Source organism: Hemitrygon akajei, chromosome 23 (assembly GCF_048418815.1).
Source record: "Hemitrygon akajei chromosome 23, sHemAka1.3, whole genome shotgun sequence".
Lineage (NCBI taxonomy): Eukaryota > Metazoa > Chordata > Chondrichthyes > Myliobatiformes > Dasyatidae > Hemitrygon > Hemitrygon akajei.
In genome coordinates, this window is record NC_133146.1 from 58,843,759 (window position 1) to 58,868,561 (window position 24,803).

Below are 24,803 nucleotides of genomic sequence, written 5' to 3' on the forward strand. Positions count from 1 at the left end.
TGCATATCACAATTCCTGGTTATGCGACTACTGACACCAGGCAGACAATCTCTGAAGAGTCTCGATAATTGCTGGGGTCACCCATCTTGTAAAGACATGGCCCAGAAGAAGGCAATGGCAAACCACTTCTGTAAAAAATTTCCCAAAAACAATCATGGTCGTGGAAAGACCATGATCACCCACGTCATATGATGATGTCACACGACATGGCGTATGATGATGATGATGATGAAGCAAACCAACTGTACGGAACTGCAGTTATTAAAATCAGACATGTTGATATATTTTGCCAACCTGCACAGTGCAAATGAACTCATGTAAATTCCGAGTGCCTTTTAAAATTGGGAGTTTTGAAAACTGCCAAAAATAATTGTGCTCAGACTTCAAGAATTCAATTAAAATGTTTGTTTTACACCTGATAATATGAAAATAACAATTGCATCATCTGGACAGAAGATAGCTTCCTTTATGGTAATTGTGTAACGGACTAGAGGAAGGTCTGCTCAACTAAAGTACTCTCCTGAACAAATATTTCATTGTGTATCTGTAGTCTAGTGTAGCTTTCTCTGGTTTTTTTTTTACGTAGCTCAGTCTAGTTTTTGTACTGTGTCATGTAACACCATGGTCCTGAAAAACATTGTCTCATTTTTACTATGTACTGTACCAGCAGTTATAGTCGAAATGACAATAAAAGTGACTTGACTTGAAATGAGGGAGTATTGCTCAAGAATGTGGAGAAAGGGTGGAGCTATTCTTACCTTCTCTGAAACAGTACACAAATCTTTAAAAGCATTCCCATTCCAGTCATCGTCATCATGTGTACCACATCATGTGACATGGGTGATCATGGTCTCCATGACCCTGATTGCTCTTGGCAAATTTTTCACTGAAGGGGTTTGCCATTGCCTTTTTCTGGGCAGTGTCTTTACAAGACAGGTGACCCCAGCCATCATTAATACTGTTCAGCGTTTGTCTGCCTGGTGTCAGTGGTTGCATAACCAGGACTTGTGATATGCACCGGCTGCTCATACGACTGTCCACCACCTGCTCCTATGGCTTCACATGACCCCTATCTAGGTGTGGGGGGCCTAAACAGCTGTGGCACCCTACCCAAGGGTGACCAGCAGGCTAGTGGGGGGAAGGAGCATCTTACACCTCCTTTGGTACAGACACATTTCCACTCTGTTACCCTCTTATTCCAATACATACATCATAGTCACAGAGTAATTTAATTTGACTTTCAAAGGATATATTGTTTGGGACATGATACAGACTCTGGCATACATTGTACCTACTTTATATCTTGGTCTCTTACCCCGAACTTACACTTAAAATCATCTGTAAGCCCTAGAACAGTAAATTTGCTGTCAATTGGTGCCATTGGGTGACATTATAGAAAACAAATTTGTTTTAATTTCAAAATAGAAACTACTTGAATTATAACTTGATAGTGCTTGATTAATTCAATTGGAATTTGGTTTAATCGCAAACAATACAGTAGGATTTTCAAACCACAGTACCAATAATTAACTCAATATAGAACCGTAACTGGGTGTGTGTTTTTAAAAAGCTGTACTAGGCTACACTCAGTGGCACATAATGTCATGCATTCAGAGATGCTCTTCTGCACACCTCTATTGTAATGCGTGGATATTTGAATTACTGTCACCTCCCTGTCAGCTTGAACCAGTCTGGCCATTCTCCTCTGACCTCCCTCCTTAACAAGGCGTTTTTGCCCACAGAACTGCCACACACTGGATTTTTCTTTTGCTTTTCCCACCATTCTCTGTAAACTCCAGAGACTGTTATGCATGAAAGCCCCAGGAGATCAGCAGTTTCTGAGATACTCAAGCCACCCCATCTGGCACCAACAACCATTCCACAGTCCAAGTCACTTAGATCACACTTCTTCCCCATTTTGACATTGGTCTGAACAAAGCCTGAACCTCTTGACTATGTCTGCATGCATTGAGTTGCTGCCACATGACTGGCTGATTAGATACTTGCATTAACAAGCTGGTGTATCTACTGAAGTGGCCTCCGAGTGTAATCTGTGGGAGGATCGGTATGCAGTAGTCATTTCATTGGTAAACCTAAGTACAGTACATCACAGATCCTTTTGATATCTTTGTGCCCAAAAGGTCCAGCATTGTTTTTGGAACACACTATACACTGATCTAAGATGAACAGCCAAAACACCCAATTGTTCTGAATTTAGAAAGGGAACCTTTCCAGCTTTATATAGAACAGTACAGCACAGTAGACACCCTTTGGCCAATGATGTTGTGCCAGTCTTTTAACCAACTCCAAGATCAATTTAAACCTTCCCTTCCACATAGCTCTCCACTTTTCTATCATCCATGTGCCTACCTAAGAGCCTCATATATGTCCCTAATGTATCTGCCTCTTCCACTGCCCCTGGTGCAAGTGGCTTGTAAGGAAGAGGCTGCCAGAACTTAAGTTCTACTGAAAGTAACTTGTACTTAAAATTACTCAATTATGCTAATTTGACATGGAGAAAACTGCATTTGAACAGAAGTACTAGAGGTTAGAAATTCTTTCTCTTGCGCGTTATGTGTGCTTTGCCTCTAAAGCAAAGGGTGGCATGGAATTGTAGTTGTTAGCTGCAACCCGACTGATTTCCCACAACTGCCTGTAAGGAGTTTGTAAGACACTCTCTCTGGGTTTCCCCGCAGTGCTCTGGTTTCCTCCCACAGTTCAAAGACATAACCATTTAGTAGGTTAATTGGTCATTGTAAATCATCCCGTGATTCGGCCTGGGTTAAATTGGGGGTTGCTGGGCAGTGCGGCTCGAAGGTCTGGAAGGGCCTTTTCCGCATTGTATCTCAATAAATAAATAAATACATATATACATACATACATACATTTAATTTCACTGACTTCAGAATACTTTAGAGCTGCCAAGTGGGTGAGTTTCTATTCTCAGTCCTATTAGGATGTGTATGTTATTCTCTGTACAATGTAATTTGAAGCCCTAAGTATCATGCCAGAGTGGCAGGATGGAGATACGTCTCTACCAAAGGAAGTGTAAGGTGCTCCTTCCCTCTGCTAGCCTGCAGGTCACCATTGGGCAAAGTATGGCACCTGCTTAGTCTCCCTGCAACCCCCGATCAGGGTCACGTGAAGCCATGGGACCAGATGGCGGATGGTCATGCGAACAGCTGGTACATTTCACAAGTCCTGGTTATGCAACCACTGATGCCAAGCAGACAATCTCTGAAGAGCATTGAAAATGGCTGGGGTCACCCGTCTTGTAAAGACACTGCCCGGAAGAATAGCAACTAGCAAACCACTTATGTTGAAATATTTCCCAGAACAATCTAGGTCATGGAGACCATGATCATTCACGTCATACGACATGGCACATAATGATGATGAAGTTTCATGTCGATTGCATTACATTTATTACATAAAATTATTATGGACACTGCTTTTCTTGGCTTGTTTCAGGCTTGTAGAGGTTCAGAATTTGATGAGGGAGTACAAACGGACTCAGGTTCCGCTGGCGAAGTAGAAACGGATGCAAATCCTCGATACAAAATCCCAGTGGAGGCTGACTTCTTGTATGCATATTCTACTGTACCAGGTAATGCACATACTAGAGTTAATCATGCATTAGATTTTCAGTAATAGTCTAGGCTAATACCTGTACTGCTTTGCCCACTCCCAATTTCCATGCATAGTCAATTTTATATATTGTACAGGTTGGGTTTGTCAGAGGGAACTTGCTAAAATATACAAGATAAAGTCATGCAGCACAAAAATTAGGCCCCACAGCTCAGTATGTCCACACTGACTCGCACCACCAGGTTCAGGAACGGTTATTACCTCTCAACCATCAGGCTTTGTAACCAGCTTAACTTGCCCCATCACTGAAATGTTCCCACAACCTATAGACTCACTATCAAGGGCTCTTCATCTCATGTTCTTGATATTTGTTGCTTATTTATTTATTATTATTTTTTCATTCTTTTTATATTTGCAATTTGTTGTCTTTTGCACACTGGTTGATCACCCAAATTGGTGCAGCCTTTCATGGATTATTGTTCTAATATAGATTCATTGAGTATAACTGCAAGAAAATGAATCTCAGGGTTGTGTATGGTGACATATATGTACTTTGATTATAGATTTGCTTTGAACTTTGACCATCAAGTACCTATCTATACTAATCCCAGTCACCAGCAGTTGGTACGTAGCCTTTTGTGCCTTAGTGATTCAATTGCCTAACAGAAATGCGTCTTAAATCTCCTGGAAGTCCCTGCCTCCAACACCCGTTTAGGCTTTCCAGATACCAGCTACCTGCTGGGTGATGTAAATCTTCCTTGGATCCCTTCTAGAAATTTTATTCTGTATCCTAAATCTATGCGCACTGGTTTTGGACACTGATTCTATGGAAAAATGCTTCCTACCATCCGTCACATTCATGCCTATTATAATTTTGTATATCTCTCTCACATTCCCTCCCTCCCCTACAACTTGCCTCCTCCACTCCAAGGAAAATACACTCTACCCTCTACCCAGTCTCTATTCGTAACTGAAATGCTCCATCCCAGACAGACCCCTGGGGATTCTCCACTCTCCCCCTCCAGTACAGAGGCCCTGAAAAGATTTGACAGGATGGCTGTGAATATTTCTTATTGTGAGAGAATACAAAACCTTAACAATGGCGTGGATCACATTAAAGACGGAGATGAGGCAATTTTTTTTTTGTATCTGAAGGTCGTGTGCTTTTGCAATTCCCTCTAACCAAAAGCTGATGGAAGAAGGATCTTTGAATAATATTAAGAAAAAACTAGCTAGGTTCTTGATAAGATTAGGGAATAAAAGATTAAGAATGGACTTGATGGGCCAAATGGCCTAATTGTTGCCAGTACAATTTTCTGTGCGGTGATGTGCTAGGGCAATGACATCAACATAGGTGATGCCAACAGCCTCAATAAACTGATTAGAACGGCTGGCTCCATTAGCCGGGTCAAACTGGACACTCTGGAGGCTGTGTTAAAACAAAGGACCCTATGAAAAATTCTGACAAATCTGAACAATATTTCTCACCCTCTGAATAGAGGAGCACTTTTAGTAATAGACTAAGACAATAGCGCTACTCCAAGGAATGTTGTATGAGGTCATTTTTACCCTTGGCCATTAGCTCTATGAGTCAACCTATAGCCAGGGAGGTGATGACCCCCTCCTGTTAGACTGTTTGAGGCAATTTATTTTTTATTCTTTCTTACTTTGCTTCTAATATCTGTATATCTCTGCACTTGTAATGCTAATGTGGTACTGTAATATCCTTTGGGATCAATGAACTATCTACAGTGCCTATAAAAAGTAGTCATCCCCCTTAGAAGTTTTCATATTTTGTTGCTTTACAACATTAAATCATGGTGAATTTAATTTGACTTTTTGACACTGATCAACAGAAAAAAGTCTCTTTCATGTCAAAGGGATCTAAGTTAATTACAAATATAAAACACAAAATAATTAATTGCATAAGTATTTGCCCCCTTTAATATGACACACCAAAGCATCACTTCATTTTAGAAGTCACATAATTAATTAAATGGAGATCACCGTGTGCAGTCAAGGTGTTTCAATTGATTGCAGTAAAAATACACCTCTGTCTGGAAGGTCCAAATGCTGGTGAGGACTACACCTAGCAAAACCTACACCATGAAGACAAAAGAACATTCCAAGCAACTCAGTGAAAAGGTTATTGAAATGCACAGGTCAGGAGATGGATCTAGAAAATTCAATCAACAAGAAATGGAGAGAATATGGCACAACTGTAAATCTGACTAGAGCAGGCCGTCCTCAAAAACTGAGTAACCGTGCCAAAAGAGGACTAGCAGGGGAGGTCTCCAGGAGAACTATGACAACTCTGGAGGAGTTACAAGCTTCATTGACTGAGATGGGAGCGACTGCGCATACAACAACTGTTGCCCGGGTGCTTCACCAGTCACAGCTTTATGGGAGAGTGGGAAAGAGAAAGCCACTGTTGAAAAAGCTCACGTGAAATCTCGGCTGGACATTGTGGGAGATTCTGAAGTCAGCTGGGAGAAGGTTTTATGGTCTAATGAAACCAAAATTGAGCTTTTTGCCATCAGACTAAACACGCAAGCCAAACACTGCACATCATCAAAAACCCACCATCCCTACCCTGAAGCATGGTGGTGGCTGCATCGTGCTGTGGGGATGCTTCAGTCCAGCAGGCCCTGTAAGGCTTGTGAAGGTAGAGTGTAAAATGAATGCAGCAAAATACGGGGAAATCCTGGAGGAAAACCTGATGCAATCTGCAAGAGATCTGTGACTTGGGAGAAGATTTGTTTTCCAGCAAGACAATGATTCCAAGCATAAAGCCAAAGCCACACAGGAATGGCTTAAAAACAACAAAGTTAATATCTTGGAGTGGCCAAGTCAGAGTCCAGACCTCAATCCGGTTTAGAACTCATGGCTGGACTTGTAAAGGGCTGATCACATAAGAACCCTTTGCAATCTGACAGAGCTTAAGCAGTTTTGTAAAGAAGAATGGGGAAAAAGTGCAGATTCCAGATGCGCAAAGCTGATAGAGACCTATCCACACAGACTCAAGGCTGTAATTGCTGCCAAAGGTGCATCTACTAAATACTGACTTGAAGGGGGTGAATACTTATGCATCAATTATTTTGTGTTTTATATTTGTAATTAATCTAGATTACTTTGTAGATATGTTTTCTCTTTAACACAGAAGTATTTTTCTGTTGATCAGTGTCAAAACAGCCAAGTTAAATCCACTGTGATTCAATGTTGTAAAACAATAAAACATAAGAACTTCTGGAGGGGGTGAATACTTTCTGTAGGCACTGTATCTATCTACCTAGTTCTGCTCCTATACCTTATAGTCTAAGATCAATTCTTGATTTTAAGGGATACAGGTTTACAATGTGATATTGAAGTTGCAGAGAGACCAGACCAGATCTGAGGGAACAATTGATGGACTTCTACTCCCAAATTGTAGGTACACAAGTCAACCATGAGCATTAGGCGGACTATATTGATGAATTCCCCACACTACCTATGCTAAGGTCGGGGTATTCAAAGTAAATTTATTATTAAAGTGCATGTATATCACCAAAAACTACCCTGAGATTCATTGTCTTGCAGTCATTCATAGTAGAACAAAGAAATACAAAAGAATCAAAAAACTACACAGAGATAAAGACTGGCAAACAACCAATGTTCAAAGCTGCATCACTATCTGGCATGAGGGAGGGGTGGGGCTACTGCACAGGATCGAAATAAAGCTGCAGAGGGTTGCAAACTTAGCCGGCTCCATCATGGGCACCAGCCTCCGTAGTATCCAGAACATCTTCAACGAGCGATGCCCCAAAAAGACAGCATCCATCATTAAGGACACCCAGGACATGCCTTCTTCTCATTGCTACCATTAGTAAGGTAGCACAGGAGCCTGAATTTTTAATTATTAACTTGTACTAATATCTAGATAATGAGTATATTTTTAAATATTTTCTAATTATCCAGTTGAAAGTGTATTTAAAGAACAAGTTAATGCAGTTGAGAGCTAGTTTCATTGTATGTCTATAAAATTCACACTATTGTATGAAGCGTTTTTGAGAATGATGCCTATCTGTCATTGCAGGATACTACTCGTGGAGGAATCCAGGCAAGGGCTCTTGGTTTGCACAGGCTCTGTGCAATGCTTTCAGAGAATATGGGAAGGATTTTGAGATCATGCAAATTTTAACCAGGGTCAACTACATGGTGGCCATGCACTTTGAGTCTTGGTCTGAAGACCCACGGTTCAGTGAGAAGAAGCAGATCCCCTGCATTGTTTCCATGCTGACAAAAGAACTCTATTTTAAGCAAAAATGAAGCTCTATCTTTCCATTAGTATTTCAGGGAAACGTTGAATTGTAAAATTTAAGTTGCTTTTTAGGTCTTTCTTTCAAGTGAAAATTTAAAACTGAGCTGAAGGAAACTAAGATTCAGGGAAAACACTTGCTATCTCTGTGAATTTATCGGTTATTTTTTTCTCTCTCTCCCTCTCTCACCTGGACTTCATACATTGGGACATAAACTGATAATGTCTCTTCTCTGATGTTGTCTGAATCACTTCACAATGCAGTTTATAAATGGCCACTTGATACAGCTGGAGTACAAACTGACTCATGAATTTGTCTCATTAATCTGTTACACGTTTTGCTTAAAGATTCAAAGTACTTTAGACAAAGCCAGCAGTATGATTTACAGTACAGATTTATTAATGGGCTGCGAATTTTAAACTTCTAGAAATATTTCAACTAATATATTTGATGGATGTGGTTTCGATCAACATTTACGGGAAGTTTGGTTTAGTACTTGGATGGGATGGGAAGGAGTGTGGAGGACTATGGTCCAGGTGTGGGTCGATGGGATTTAGCAGAATAACAGTTCGGCACGGACTAGATGGGTCAAAAAGGCCTGCTTCTGTGCTGTGGTGCTCTATGACTATACCTCAAAGTTGTATTCTTTAAGTGAATTGTTGGGGAGTCTGTTTCTTACATCTCAGTCCTGCACCATTCCGTCAAGCGCTGCTCACTGCAAAAGCAAGAAACCAAGAAACCTTTCCATCCACCAGAACTTGCAGAGTATCTCTCACCCCATTAATGTAGCCAGAATTTACATATTTTGTTCCAGAATCTGAAACAGCCAAATTAGTTTATCTAATTGCATGTGAACGAACACTTTTTCCCTCCATATCAGAATCTACTAATGAACATCAGATAATGGACTGGAAATAGAAATCTCTTAAACAAAATCTGCCTCTTTATTTTTGGACATCACGGTTTGCTCATGATGCAGAGGAAGATCACAGACAGACACACATACACACAAAACTGTTCTTTTATCTTGCAGTTGTTTGATGTTGCTAATACAGAATGCTACCCTGTTTTCTTAAAATGCTAAAAACTTGCTTTAAAAATTGTGCAAAAAGGTTTGCCTTATTTTAATTATTATTATGGTTAATAACTGGAAAAGAACATAACGGAGTATGACTTATTTTGGTAAAAGCAGGCAATGCCAATGCATAATCTGGTTTCAATTCAAAGCCAAAAGTTCAAAGCAAATTTATTATCAAAATATGTATACGTCACCAAATACTGCCCTGGTAGTCATTTTCTTGGATGCATTCACAGTAGGACAAAGTACAATAGAATCACTTAAATAGTACACACAAATAAAGACCGTGCAAATACAAAAAGAAACAAGTAATAATAAATAAATAATTCTGAGAACATGAAACATACAAAAACTACAGCACAATACAGGCCCTTTGGCCCACAAAGCTGTGCCAAACATATCCTTACCTTTGAAATTACCTAGGGTTACCCATAGCCCTCTATTTTTCTAAGCTCCGTATCCCTGTCCAGGAGTCTCTTAAAAGACCCTATCGTATCCGCCTCCACCACCATTGCCGGCCACCCATTCCACGCACTCACCACTCTCTGCATAAAAAACTTACCCCTGATAACTCATCTGTACTTGCTTCCAAGCACCTTAAACCTGTGTCCTCTCGTGTTAGCCATTTCAGCCCTGGGAAAAAGCCTCTCATCATCTAATACACCTCTATCAGGTCACCGCTCATCCTCTGTCGCTCCAGGGAGAAAAGGCCGAGTTCATTCAACCTATTCTCATAAGGCATGCTCCCCAATCCAGGCAACATCCTTGTAAATCTCCTCTGCACCCTTTCTATGGTTTCCACATCCTTCCTGTAGTGAGGCGACCAGAACTGAGCACAGTACTCCAAGTGGGGTTCTATATAGCTGCAACATTACCTCTCAGCTCCTAAATTCAATCCCACAGTTGATGAAGGCCAATGCATTGTATGCCTTCTTAACCATATTCCTAACCAGTTTTTCATCCTATCAATGTCCCGCAGTAACCTCTGTCAGTCCTCTACACTATCCATAACACCACCAACCTTTGTGTCATCAGCAAATTTACTGACCCATCCCTCCACTTCCTCATCCAGTTCATTTATAAAAATCACAAAGAATAGGGGTCCCAGAACACATGCCTGAGACTCACCACAGGTCACCGACCTCCATGCAGAATGTGACCAGTCAACAGCCACTCTGTGGGCAAGCCAGTTCTGGATCCACAAAGCAATGTCCCCTTGGATCCCATGCCTCCTTACTTTCTTAATAAGCCTTGCATGGGGTACCTTGTCAAATGCCTTGCTGAAATCCATATACACTACATTTACTGCTCTACCTCCATTGATGTGTTTAGTCACATCCTCAAAAAATTCAATCAGGCTTGTAAGGCACGACCTGCCTTTGACAAAGCCATGCTGACTATTCCTAATAATATTATACCTCTCCAAATGTTCATAAATCCTGCCTCTCAGGATCTTCTCCATCAACTTAACAACCTCTGAAGTAAGACTCACTGGTTTATAATTTCCTGGGCTATCTCTACTCCCTTTCTTGAATAAGGGAGCAACATCTGCAACCCTCCAATTCTCCGGAACCTCTTCTATGCCTATTGATGATGCAAAGATCATCGCCAGAGTCTCAGCAATTTCCTTCCTCGCCTCCCACGGTTGCCTGGGGTACATGTTGTCTGGTCCCGGTGACTTATCCAACTTGTTGTAGAGTCCTTGAAAGTGTGTCAGTAATTTTGTGTCCAATGATCAGTTCATGCAGTGGTGAGTGAAGATGTCCACACTGGTTCAGGAGCCTGTTGGTTGAAGCTGTACATAATTACTAGACAGTCTAACAAAATTTGTGTACTTATTCTGGCCATTTTAATTTACATGAATAATTTCATTCTCCCAGGTCAATGTTACGAGTGCTACCACAATCTGAAACTGCTGAATTAAATCTTACAAACTATTACAGGCAGCCACTTTTCCTTGGTATTCCATATTGCATTGAGGATGGAGACATTATGAAAAAAAATCTAAAGTAGCCATACATTTTGAAACATGATTGTGTTGCACCAAACAACAGTGTAGACACTGAGATTTCATCTCCTCTTCCAGAAGTAGACTATTTATTTATCTTAATCTGTTAGCATTATCATCATTTTGTGCCGTGTCGTATGAACATGACCAAATTTTTCTACACAGATGGTTTGCTATTGCCACCTTCTAGGTAGTGTCTTGACAAGATGGGTGATCCCAGCCATTATCAATATTCTTCAGAGATTGTCTGCCTGGTGTCAGTGGTCGCATAACCAGGACTTGTGATCTGCATCAGCTGCTCATACGACCATCCACCACCTGCTCCCATGGCTTCATGCGACCCTGAACAGGGGGTAAGCAGGTGCTACACCTTGCCCAAGGGTGACCTGCAGACTAGTGGAAGGAATGTGTGCCTTACACCTCCTTTGGTGATGACGTATCTCCACCCCACCACTCTATTGCACAGCCACAGAATCTAGGCATGTCCATATAGAACAGAGATGAGGAACAAAATTCTTTAGCTACATGGTGCTGAATCTGTGAATTTAATTGCCACAGATGAAGTCATTGGGTATAGTTAAAGTGAAGGTTGATAAGCTCTTAGTCAGGCGGGGTGTCAACGGGCATGGGAGAAGTGAGGAGAATGGTATTGAGACGGATAATAAATCAGCCATGATGGGGGAAATGGCCTCACTCAGCTCTTATGGTAGGCCTTATAGTCTTACTCAAAATGCTTGTATTAAGAATAGAGTATAGTTCATCAATTTCTGGTTGTGAAAGGTATTTATTATCAAGGATTTTTAATGATTTTGAAGTTGCATGCTTGATGATTACATGGAACACATAGGAGGACTTTGAATTGTATATTCCATATTTTGAATCTATGAAGTCCTGTCAGTCATAATTCAAGAAAAATAACTATCTTTTTGCTATTAATGTGCTAATGATTAGATAATATTTTTAAGTGACATTGGCTGAGGGATGACTATTATTCTGGAAACCAGAGAGAACTCCTCTTTATTGAGGTATACTCAGGGGTTCCCAACCTTTCTTTAATGCCACGGCCCAATACCATTAATAAAGGGGTCCATGGACTTCAGGTTGGGAAGCCTGAGGTAGTTAGAGATTGTAGAACTTGTACTTCCATACAAAAGAGGCAGACAGGCCTTCAGTTTCATAAAAGGATGGCACTGTCAGTGCCAGTCTGATACAGCATCAGCATTCCTTTGCCTCCACGCATGCCTCGTTGGCCCACAGCAGTCTTCCAGCATCTGCTGTTTCCTGTGTCTTCAGTCCGAACTTCACAGTCAGATCACTGGAAAAGGGAATTTATTTATTTATTGAGATACCGCGCAGAATAGGACCTTGCAGCCCTACGAGCTGCGCCACCTAGTCCTCTGCCAATTTAACCCTTGCCTAATCACAGGGCAATTTACAATGACCAATTAACCTACCCACCGGTAAGTATATCTTTGGACTGTGGGAGGAAACTGGAGCATCTGGAGGAAACCCACGTGGTCACAGGGAGAACAAACAAGCTCCTCACAGGCAGCGACAGGAATTGAACCCATGTCGCTGGCACAGTAAAGCATTGTGCTAACCACTACACTGCAATGCTGTTCCACCTTCTGATTATGAGAGCAACATTACCAGAGCATTTCTATATCTTCTTAGATAGTTCTGTGTAGAGATCGAATCAGCTTGTTCACTCGTGTTTTGAGATTCATCTGAAATATTTTCAACGGCTCAACCTCTGAGAAATGATCTTGATTCTGCATGAAGATGGCCTGCAGCCAATTTAGGCACAAACTAACTGCAGCCCAATTGACAGCAGCCATCTACTTTGCCTTCCCATTGAGAAGTTAATGAATAACAATCATTTTGTATTAGTCAATTATGCAATGGCAGACATTCAAGAACAAACCCAAGACACATGCATTTCATATTTTCTTTTTTATGGCTAATTTTTTGTTGCCTAATCACCAGATGATTGAACTATTTGTATACACACACACACATTGCAGAATCAGGTAATTTATCACTGTCTTTTATGACATGAGATTTGTTTTTGTGGGAACAGTACAGTGCAAAGACACAAAATGATTATAAATTTACAAAATAAATAAACAGTGCAAAAGGAAAGGAATGATGAGGTTGTGTTCATGGGCCATTCAGAAAGCTGATGGTGGAAGGGAAGAAGACTACTTAAGACTAGCAACACACACAAAATGCTGAAGAAACTCAGCAGGTCAGGCAGCATCTATGGGAAAGAGTAAACAGCCAAAGTTTTGGGCCAAAATCTTTCATCACGACTGGATTTCCTTTGGATATTCTCTCATGTTTGTGCTAACTATTTTATTTAACACATTGTGGACAACATTTTTAAATACAGCAAGTTGTCATACAGTATTTAGACAAATAGTTCTCAGATATTGAAATGCTATCAATTAGAACATATACAAGAAAAAAAACAGCATGAGCAAACCTAACTTATCCACAAATCCATGACCATACTTCCTTAGGCAACAACACTCCTGATGAAGAGTTTCGGCCTGAAATGTCGTCACTACCTCTTCCCATAGATGCTGTCTGGCCTGCTGAGTTCTGCCAGCATTTTGTGTTCTCACCATACTTTCTTAGTTTACTTCAATTTCACAACTAATGTTTTAGAAATAATTTACTGAATTGATCTGACTTTATTTCTAACATCCTTCACATACATGAGTAAAAATCTTTACGTCGCCATCTAAATGTATAACGTGCAATCATAGTAATTTATAATAAATAGATCAGTCAGTGTAACACAGAAATACATCAAATCAGCCTAAGTTCATCAGTCTGATGGCCTGGTGGAAGAAGCTGACCCAGAGCCTGTTGGTCCTGGTTTTATGCTGCGGTACTCATAATTGAGGTTGGAGTAACTCGGGTCCCCAATGACCCTTTGGCTCTTTTTACACACCTGTCTTTGTAAATGTCCTGAAGAGTGCAAAGTTCATATCTACAGATGCGCTGGGCTGTCCGCATCACTCTGCAGAGTCCTGTGATTAAGAGAGTACAGTTCCCATACCAAGCAGTGATGCAGCCAGTCAGGATGCTCTCAAATGTGCCCCTGTAGAAAGTTCTTAGGATTTGAGGGCCCACACCAAACTTCCTCAACCGTCTAAGGTGAAAGAGGCGCTGTTGTGCCTTTTTCACCACACAGCTGGTGTGTACAGACTACGCGAGGTCCTCGGTGATGTAGATGCTGAGGAGCTTAAAGCTGTTTACCCTCTCAACTCCAGATCCATTAATGCCAATGGGGGTTAGCCTGTCTCCATACCTCCTGTAGTCCTGTGTTTTTGCAACATTGAGAGAGGTTTTTTTTTGACACCATTATGTCAGAGAGATGACTTCTTCCCTGTAGGCCACCTCGTTATTGTTTGAGATTAAGCCAATCAATGTAGTATCATTGGTAAATTTAATTAGCAGTTTAGAACTGTGGGTGGTAACACAGACATGGGTGTACAGGGACTAAAGGAGGGGACTTAGTACACAGCCCTGAAGGGCTCCTGTATTGAGTCAGCGGGATGGAGGTGAGGGAGCCCACTCTTACCACGTGCTGGCAATCTAACAGTAAGTCCAGGATCCAGTTGCACAAGGCAAGGTCAAGGTCTCTGAGCTGGATGGAATTATGGTGTTGAATGCTGAACTGTAATTCAAGAACAGCATTCTCACATAAGGATGGTTATCTATGACAGCCATCTACATTGCCTCCATTTTACAGAATCTGTTATCTCCACTACAGTGCATTTTAAGCCATTTGTACTTCCCAAGTGTTGCAATAAATAAAACATTAGTGAAAAAACTGCATATAAAATAAAGACTTTGTTGATAGCGATGGACAGCGGTACTTTTACTACTAATCATACATTTGCGTCTGCAGAGAAGTACACTCATTCTACTTTTAAGCGAATCTGGGATCAAGGTCTATTGGGATTGTTTTGGGTGAGCATAAATTTATTTCTGCATAGATAGAAGTCTGCTGAGAAAGCAGCCCTTAGTGCTATCAAGTCTATGATCTAAAATATCCATTTCTAAAGATTCCCCTGGTTTTAAACATGGCAACATAAATTCTTGGAATATTATCAGTGAGATGTCATACCAATAGGAGATTATACTACTGATTTTTATACAGAACTTAATTTCAACAATAAGGCATTCCACACAATAGTCAGAGGCTTTTCCCCAGAGCTGAAATGGCTAACACGAGAGGGCACAGTTTTAAGATGTTTGGAAGTAGGTACAGAGGAGATGTCAGGGGTGTTTTTTTACACAGAGAGTGGTGAGTGTGTGGAATGGGCTGCCGATGATGGTATAATAGGGTACAGTAGGATCTTTTGAGAGACTCCTGGATAGGTACATGGAGCTTAGAAAAACAGAAGGCTATGGGTAACCCTAGGTAATTTCTAAAGTTTGGCATGTTTGGCACAGCATTGTGGGCCGAAGGGCCTGTAGTGTGCTGTAGGTTTTCTATGTTTCTGATCAAATACTTTTGAGTATTATGTTACAATGCTGCTCAAAATGACAAGAGATTTGCATCAGGAATACCCTGCCAATTTTTGGATTTTAGATGAACGAGAGGTGAGCTGAAATGGAGTGCTCAAGGAGGTTCTCTGGTTGAGGGCACTCGGAATTAGGTACAGAGCCTCAGAACAGGAACTGAGACATTTCTTCATTTAGTGAAGAGGAGCTGAATCCTTGCCCGAATGGACAATACGCTACCAATTCATTCCATTTAGAACAAGAGAAATTAGGGGATAGTTAGGATAGCTGGGAAGGTCAGTTATGACCTTTGATTTTCAATGTCTTCTACTTAAGTTTATTATATGCAGAATGGGCTCTGTGAAGTAAATTGCTGCTTCAGTCATTGGCTCCCAGTAACTCTATATTTGTACTGAAACAAAAATCATTATCATACAAGGCTTTATAATGATAACAATATTTATCAATGGATGGAGCCAGCAAAGTAAAAACAAATCAAATAAAAATGTACTTTAATACAAAACAACCTCCTTGGTAGTTTTAATTGTTCTATACCTAAGTAGGGTGGCGGGGTGCAGATACATCTCCACCAAGGAGGTGCTCCTTCCCTCCACTAGCCTGCAGGTTGCCCTTGGGCAAGGTGTAGCACCTACTTAGCCCCCAAAACAGGGTCACGTGAAGCCATGGGAGCAGGTGGTGGATGGTCGTATGAGCAGTCCTGGTAATGTGACAACTGACACCAGGCAGAGTATTGATAATGGCTGGGGTCACCCATCTTGTAAAGAGACTGCCCAGAAGAAAGTAATGGCAATGCACTTCAGCAGAAAAATTTGCCAAGAATAATCATGGTCAAAGACTTACGATCACCCATGTCATAGGACACAGCACATAATGATGATGATGATACCCAAGTAATGTGAATATTTGATATACACTTGCTGCTCAGAATAATCCCCATGCTTTCTCCATGCAAATACTAACCAGGTATGGATGTATCGCTCCAGTCATCCTGCGTCTCCTGACCCTACATCAAGAGGTGAGATATAGCAAGACTTCAGATGACTAGGCCTCTGCATACTGTTGAAGCCTGGTGACCTCTGATAGGAGAGAAGGTTGTGACAGAACCTCACCCTATCAAAGTCTCTTAAATATTTATGGTGATGATTAAAAACTATTAAATTGTCAATTTACAATGACCAATTAACCTACCAACCGGTAGGTCTCTGGACAGTGGGAGGAAACCGGAGCACCCAGAGGAAACCCATTTAGTCCCAGGGAGGAGAGACAAACTCCCTACAGGCAGCAGCATTAATTGAAGTGGGGTTGCTGGTACTGTAATGTGTTGTGCTAACCACTACACTATCAAGCCACCTGTAAATATAGAACAATACAGCAAGGTATAAGCATTCAGGTCCAGTGAGTCTCTCATCTCAGAAATTACTAATCTGATCCTGGTAAGGGTGCAGATGCATCCAGCACATGGTACATGGAACTGTGTGAAAAACTTGAATTTGAGGTACATAATTAAAGTATCGTATGCAAAACCCAAACTATCAAACTATCCCAAATAAAATCAAGCTTGTAATGAAATCTGGAACCTGGCCATGTGTTTACTTTTGCAACTTTCAAGTACAAGATATGTCAGAAGAGTTACCCTTTAAAGCGTTGTTCAGCAAAACCAAATGTACTTAGTCAGTGACCATTTCACATTATTGCCAAACTTGGATTCTACAAATATAATTGTGTACTTGTGGCAGTCTAAGTTCACAGAATATTTCACAGAATAAGTCCCCCCCGGCACTTAACTTGTAAGCGGAACAAGTGCTACACCTGCCTCTACACCTACTGCCTCACTACCATTCAGGGCCCCAAATAGTCCTTCCAGGTGAGGCGACACTTCACCTGTGAGTCTGTTGGGGTCCTATACTGTGGCCGGTGCTCCCGGTGTGGCCTCCTCTATATCAGTGAGACCCAACATAGATTGGCAGACTGCTTCAGCAAGCACCTACTGAAAAAGTAGGATTTCCCAGTGGCCACCCATTTTAATTCCACTTCCCATTCCCATTGCGATATGTCTAATCATGGCCTCCTCCATTGTGGTGCTGAGGCCACACTTAGGTTGGAGGAACAACACCTTATATTCTGTTTGGGTAGCCTCCAACCTGATGACACGTACATCGATTTCTCAAACTTCCAGTAATGGCCCCACCCCCCTCTCCTTCACCATTTCCCATCCTCTTTCCCTCTCTCATTTCCCTCTGGTGCTCCTCCCCTCTTTGCTTTCTTCCATGACCTTCTGTCTCTTATATCAACTTCCCCCTTCAGTTTTCACCTAACACCTTATGTTTCTCTCTCTCCTCCCTTCACCTTTTAAATCTACTCCTCAGCTTTTTTTCTCCAGTCCTGCTGAAGGGTTTCGGCCCAAAACGTCAACTGTACTCTTTTCCATAGATGCTGCCTGGCCAGCTGAGTTCCTCCAGCATTTTGTGTGTTGCTCGAATTTCCAGCATCTGCAGATTTTCTCTTGTTTGTCACAGAATATTTTCCTCACTTCCAGCAATACTGACAGCAGGCTGGCAGAGCCAGTGATATCACTGGTTTACAACAATAAAGCCATCAGGAAGAATTAGTGGACAGATTTGACGCACTCGTATTACAACCTGATCACAACCTGGTTTTGTTACAGCCCAGATATAAATCAATTGTGATGAGGCATCCCACTACCACACGCTCTTTTAGGAAGTGGACTCCTGAAGCTGAACAGGCCCTGAGAGACTGCTTCGGTACTACTAACTGGGATGTACTGCAAGGGGGGCTCTGTGGGGGCATTGAGGAGGTCACTGAATGCACAACGGACTATATTAACTTTTGTGTGGATGCAGTTGTCCCTGTTAGAACTGTTCGCTGCTATCCCAATAATAAGCCCTGGATCACTAGTCACATCAAAGGCCTCCTAAACCAGAAGAAGAGGGCCTTTAAAGATGGTGATCGGTTGGAGCTTAAAAGAGTTCAGAAGGAACTCAGAGTACAGATAAGGGGGGCAAAGGAGCAGTATAGGAGGAAGCTAGAACAAAAGCTGCAGAAAAAAAGCATGAAGGAGGTGTGGGATGGGATGAAGATCATCACCGGATGCGGTGCAAAGCGGGGGGCGAACATAAGTGGAGATGTGGAGAAAGCGAACCAGCTGAACAACTTCTTCAACAGGTTCGACAGCTCAATCTCATCCTCACCGCAGAAATCCACACCAGGCTTACTTCCCTCACAGGAAAATAGCCTCTCACAGGAGACCTTGCCCACACCCAGGATTACGGCTGCACAGGTGGAAGGTCAACTGAGGAAGATCTGTACCAGCAAGGCGGCTGGACCGGATGGAGTTTCCCCACGATTACTGAGGGCCTGTGCGACTGAGCTGGGAGAACCACTACAGCGCATCTTCAACATGAGCCTGGAGCAGAGAAGAGTACCCAGACAGTGGAAAACATCCTGTATTGTCCCGGTACCGAAGAAACCACAACCAAAGGAGTTGAATGACTTCAGACCTGTTGCCTTGACGTCGCACGTGATGAAGACCATGGAGCGGCTGATAATACAGAATCTGAGGCCACAAACCAGGCACGCCCAGGATCCTCTTCAGTTTGCGTATAAGGAGAAGGTGGGAGTGGAGGATGCTATCACGTATTTGCTGCACAAATCACTCTCTCACCTAGAGGGGGTCAGTTGTGCTGTGAGGATTACATTCCTTGACTTCTCTAGTGCCTTTAACACCATCCAGCCCAAGATCTTAAGGCACAAACTAACGGAGATGGGAGTAGACTCTCACATGGTGGATTGGATAGTGGACTACTTGACAGATAGACCTCAGTATGTGCGGTTGGGAGACTGTAGGTCTGACACGGTGGTCAGCAGCACAGGAGCGCCGCAGGGAACCGTACTCTCTCCGGTCCTGTTCACCCTGTACACATCAGACTTCCAATATAACTCTGAGTCCTGCCATGTGCAGAAGTTCGCTGATGACACGGCCATAGTGGGGTGTGTCAGGAATGGACAGGAGGAGGAGTATAGGAAACTGATACAGGACTTTGTGATATGGTGCAACTCAAACTACCTGCGTCTCAATATCACCAAGACCAAGGAGATGGTGGTGGACTTTAGGAGATCTAGGCCTCATATAGAGCCAGTGATCATTAATGGAGAATGTGTGGAGCAGGTTAAGACCTACAAGTATCTGGGAGTACAGGTAGACGAGAAGCTAGACTGGACTGCCAACACAGATGCCTTGTGCAGGAAGGCACAGAGTCGACTGTACTTCCTAAGAAGGTTGGCGTCATTCAATGTCTGTAGTGAGATGCTGAAGATGTTCTATAGGTCAGTTGTGGAGAGCGCCCTCTTCTTTGTGGTGGCGTGTTGGGGAGGAAGCATTAAGAAGAGGGACGCCTCATGTCTTAATAAGCTGGTAAGGAAGGCGGGCTCTGTTGTGGGCAAAGTACTGGAGAGTTTAACATCGGTAGCTGAGCGAAGGGCGCTGAGTAGGCTACGGTCAATTATGGATAACTCTGAACATCCTCTACATAGCACCATCCAGAGACAGAGAAGCAGTTTCAGCGACAGGTTACTATCGATGCAATGCTCCTCAGACAGGATGAAGAGGTCAATATTCCCCAATGCCATTAGGCTTTACAATTCTACCGCCAGGACTTAAGAACTTTTTAAAAGCTATTATTAATGCTTTTTGAGATAGTGATTTAGATGCATATCATATTTTTTACTGAGTTAAGTATTGTATGTAATTAGTTTTGCTACAACAAGTGTATGGGACATTGGAAAAAAAGTTGAATTTCCCCATGGGGATGAATAAAGTATCTATCTATCTATCTATCTATCTATCTATCTATCTATCTATTTCACAGAGCTACTGCAGAACTTGAACTGTGGCAGTTATTTCTATAAAATAAGTTATAATAAATTGTAAAATGACTTTGTAAATTTTGTAACATTAATGATACTCAGTGCTGCTAATCTTTGGATTTGGCTCATTCCATATTTGTTTCAAACTGGTTTAATAAAAATTCTCCTGTTCTTTTTAAAACATTCCCCTCTCACCTTATATTGTACCTTGTGCTGCCTGTTTGTTTTGTCGATACAACGCGGAGACAGCCCTTCGAGACTTGCTATTTAGCAGCCCTGATTAAACCTAACCTAATCACAGAACAATTTACAATGGCCAATTAATATCTGGTAGGTCTTTGGACTGTGAAGGAAACTAGAGCAGCTGGGGAAAACCCACTCATTCCACATGGAGGACGTACAGAGACTCCTTACTGAACAGCGCTGGAGTTGAATTCTGAACTCCAGAATGCCCTGAGCTGTAAGGGTGTTGTGCTAACCGCTACACTACCTAATCCTGATACCCCAACTCTGAGAGAAAGCATGTGCATTCACCCCATCTACACCGCTTGCGATCTTATATACTTCTAGAAGATCACAAGAAAATGGCAACATGGCTCAGCAAACAACCTTTGGATATTTTCACTCCACTGGATATCTGAGCTTGATCCAAAATTGCTATGACATGTATTTATAAATAACATAAAGCAATGTCGGCATCTTTGATGGCTAAGTAGCAAATTCTGCTACAGTTCTGCACGCCCTTATTTTTGAAGAGGATGTAAACCTGCCACGGAAATGTGAGCCATCTGAATTTGGGATCTTTCAGGGGAATTTCATTATTCATGCAGAACGTACGAACAAGTGTTGAAAATCAATAAAGGGCGCATTCTCAGCAACTCAGATATTCTGGAGGGTTGATCAGAAATGAAAATATGATTTAATTGCTACTCAATCAATTACTCTCATACTGAAAATCAACTATTCCAAATATGGTATTTTATTTACTCAGCTGATCAGTATATGAGGCTGTTGAGGTCATCTACTGTATCCAGTGCTCCCAGTGTGGCCTCCTGTATTTCAGTGAGACCCAACGTAGATTGGGAGACCATTTTACCAAGCACTTTTCTCAAAAAGCAGGAGCTCCCAGTAGCCATCCATTTCAATTCTACCTTCCATTCCTATTCTGACACACCAGTCCATGGCTTCCTCGACTGCCTTCCCCATTCCTGGTTCTGTCTTTCACCATACCACCTTACCTGCCCAACACCTCCCTCTGATGCTCCTCCTCCTTCCCTTTCTTCTATGGTCTTCTGCTCTCTTCTAACAGATACCCCCTTCTCCAGCCCTTTACTTCATCCCCTCCCCCTCTCCCAGTTTCACCCATCACCTGCCACCTTGTACTTCTTCCTCCCCTGCCCCACCTTCTTTCTCTGCCTTCTCCCTTTCCTTCCCAGTCCTGAAGAAGGGTCTCAGCCCAAAACGTTAACTGTAGTGTTTTCCATAGATTCTGTCTGGCCCGCTGTGTTCCTCCAGCATTTTGTGCGTGTGTTGCAATATATAAGACTCTTCAAATTTACAAGACCTTTAAAATCTACTCCAGGTCTTCCAGCTCTTCACCCCCCAGCAACCCACCTATTTGACCCTAACCTAATCACAGGACAACTTACAATGACCAATAAACCTAATAACTGGTATGTCTTTGGACTGTGGGAGGAAACCACAGCACTCAGAGGAAACCCGCGCAGTGATGGTGAGAACGTACAAACTCCTTACAGGCTGTTGTGGGTCTTGATTCTTAGGGTCCTTGAGTCTCTGAAGCTTGTAGAGGTGAGACTGAGACTCCCATACCTTAGGAGGACTGGACAGGCAAAGAGTTTGTCAAACGTATTCAGGAAAATTTCCTTAAACAATATATTGAAGTCCCAACTAAAGAAGGGCATGTAGGAGAACCTCTCCCTCAATGTTGAAAAAACAAAGAAGCTAATCATGGATTACAGAAGGAACAGAGACAGGCTAGCCCCTATTGACATCAGTGGGACTGTATTTGAAGGTGTGAGTAGTTACACATCACCAAGGGGCTCGCTGGACTGTACATACCAACTGTGTGGTAAAAAAAAGCACAGCAGCACCTCTTTCACCTCAGATGGCTGAAAAGTTCAGCATGAGTCCCCAAATCCTCAGGATTTTCCACAGGGCATCATAGAGAACATTCTGACTGGCTGTGTCACGGGCACTGTCCAACCCCCAATCGCAGGGCACTGAAGAGAGTGGTATGGACAGCCCAGTGCATCTGCAGATGTGAACTTTTCTCTTTTCAGGACACTGACAGCAGCAGGTGAGTAAAAAAGGGCCCGGAGGATCATCAGGGACTCCAGTCACCCCAACCACAAACTGTTTTAGCTGCTACCATCTGGCAAACTGTTCCACAGCATTAAGGCCAGGACCAACAGGCTTCCGGACAGCTTCTGTCACCAGGCCATCAGATTTATCAATACACATTGATCTGATTGCTTACCTGACTGTACACATGTATACAAAACAATATGTATACAATCTTAGTGTTTGGGCAATATCCTCCCACATTTCCCTTCCTTATTGCTTTACATTGCGACAGAGACACAACATGAAAGATTTTTACTCCCTTGGATGTAAGAAATAAAATAAATACAAATTCAAATGCCCTCTAAACCAGGCAGCATCCTGGTAAACCTCTTCTGCGGCCTCTCCAAAGCCTCAACATCCTCCCTATAGAGCAGCAACCAGAACGGTACACAATACTCCAGATGGGGCCTCGCCAGAGCCTCATAAAGTTGCAACATAACCTCTTGACTTCTGGACTCAAAGCCTCAACTAAAGAAAGCAAGCATTCCATTGGCCTTCTTCACCACCTTATCAACAATGTGTAGCCACTTTCCTGGAGCTATGAACTTGGATCTCAAGATCCATCTGCTCAACAACACCTTGCCTTAACAATGTACTGTTTCCCTGCATTTGGGTTAACCTCCACCTGCCATTTCTCACCCATATCTGCAATGGATCTATATTGCACTGTATTCTTTTCTAGCCTTCTGTACTATCCGCAACTCCGCCAGTCTTGGTATCATCCACAAACTTACTAACCCACACATCTACATTTTCATCCAGGTCATTTAGTTTGTAAATAGCAGAGGACGCCACACAGATCCCTGCAGAACACCACTATTTACAGATCTCCAGCTGGCACAGGTCCCCACATCACTACCCTGTCTTCTATATTCACAAGCCAGTTCTGAATCCAAAGAGCCAACCTGCCGCGGACCCCATGCATCCTAATGAGGGGCTTTGCCAAAGGCCTTACTAAAATCCATGTAGGCAGCATCCACTGCCCTACCCTCATCAATCTCTCATTTGAACTGTCCCGTTTAATAATTGTAGCTAACCAGAATGCATAGATTAAAGAAGTACAGGCACACAGCGTGAGTAATGAACAGATTCATTGAACAGAATCGGGATCAGAGCCAAGGATCTTTGAGATCCTCCCGACCAGTCATCGTAAATTGGAATCCACGCAGAAGGGCGTGCAACTTGTTCTTTCATCAATCCTTCTACACTGTGTTTTAACCTCACTCTTCCATATATAGTACTCATATCTTGTTATACTTTAAATCAGCAGCTCTTAACCTTTTATATGCATTGACCCCTTTAGCAGTCTGGTGAACCTTCTCAGAATGATGTATTTAATTGACATGCTTTGAAACAATATTTTTGTATGGTTTTCAAGTAATTTGTTTGATAAATCTGCAAATAAGTAATCTGTATGTTAATTAAGCAAAGTGAAGGATATTCAAGAAATTTTTCTGGGAAATAAGTAAAATAAGGCAGGTTTTACAATTTATACTAAGTTTTAACACTTCAAATGGCTTTTAGACACACGGATAAACAGAGGGATTACCCGCGGTAGCCCAGGCGTCAAGTCCTTTCTGGAATCGGGCTATGCAAGCCCATGGAGTGGCGTGGCCTTACGGAGAGTCAAAGAATTCTCATTCGAACTGTCCAGTCTGGCAAAACTTAAACAAACAGTAAAAACGACTCCCCTCCTTCTACGCTGATGCACCATCAATAACTCACTCTGAGACGTAGGAAGCGAGGTATCGGCTTTTATTGACTGGAAGAATGAACAACACTACATCCTGGGGAATGAGGCTGGGCAACAGGCCTCAGTCGCCTTTATACAGGGGTCTGTGGGAGGAGCCACAGGAGCAGTCAGCAGGGTCTGTGGGAGGAGCCACAGGAGCAATCAGCAGGGGGTCTGTGGGAGGAGCCACAGGAGCAGTCAGCAGGGGTCAGTGGGAGGAGCCACAGGAGCAGTCAGCAGGGGTCTGTGGGAGGAGCCACAGGAGCAGTCAGCAGGGTCTGTGGGAGGAGCCACAGGAGCAGTCAGCAGGGT

At 42.4% G+C, this 24,803-nt stretch overlaps 1 protein-coding gene across 1 annotated transcript in view; it reads left to right on the plus strand.

Annotated features, from left to right (window-relative positions):
* The window catches only part of casp7 (caspase 7, apoptosis-related cysteine peptidase), a 59,657-nt gene extending 51,471 nt beyond the window's left edge, over positions 1-8,186 (plus strand). The window contains exons 6-7 of the mRNA XM_073027793.1: positions 3,472-3,607; positions 7,661-8,186. Of these exons, the coding sequence (XP_072883894.1) occupies positions 3,472-3,607; positions 7,661-7,893 (369 nt within the window). The 3' untranslated portion in view covers positions 7,894-8,186. The remainder of the gene's footprint in view (positions 1-3,471; positions 3,608-7,660) is intronic.
* The last annotated feature ends 16,617 nt before the right edge of the window (positions 8,187-24,803 follow it).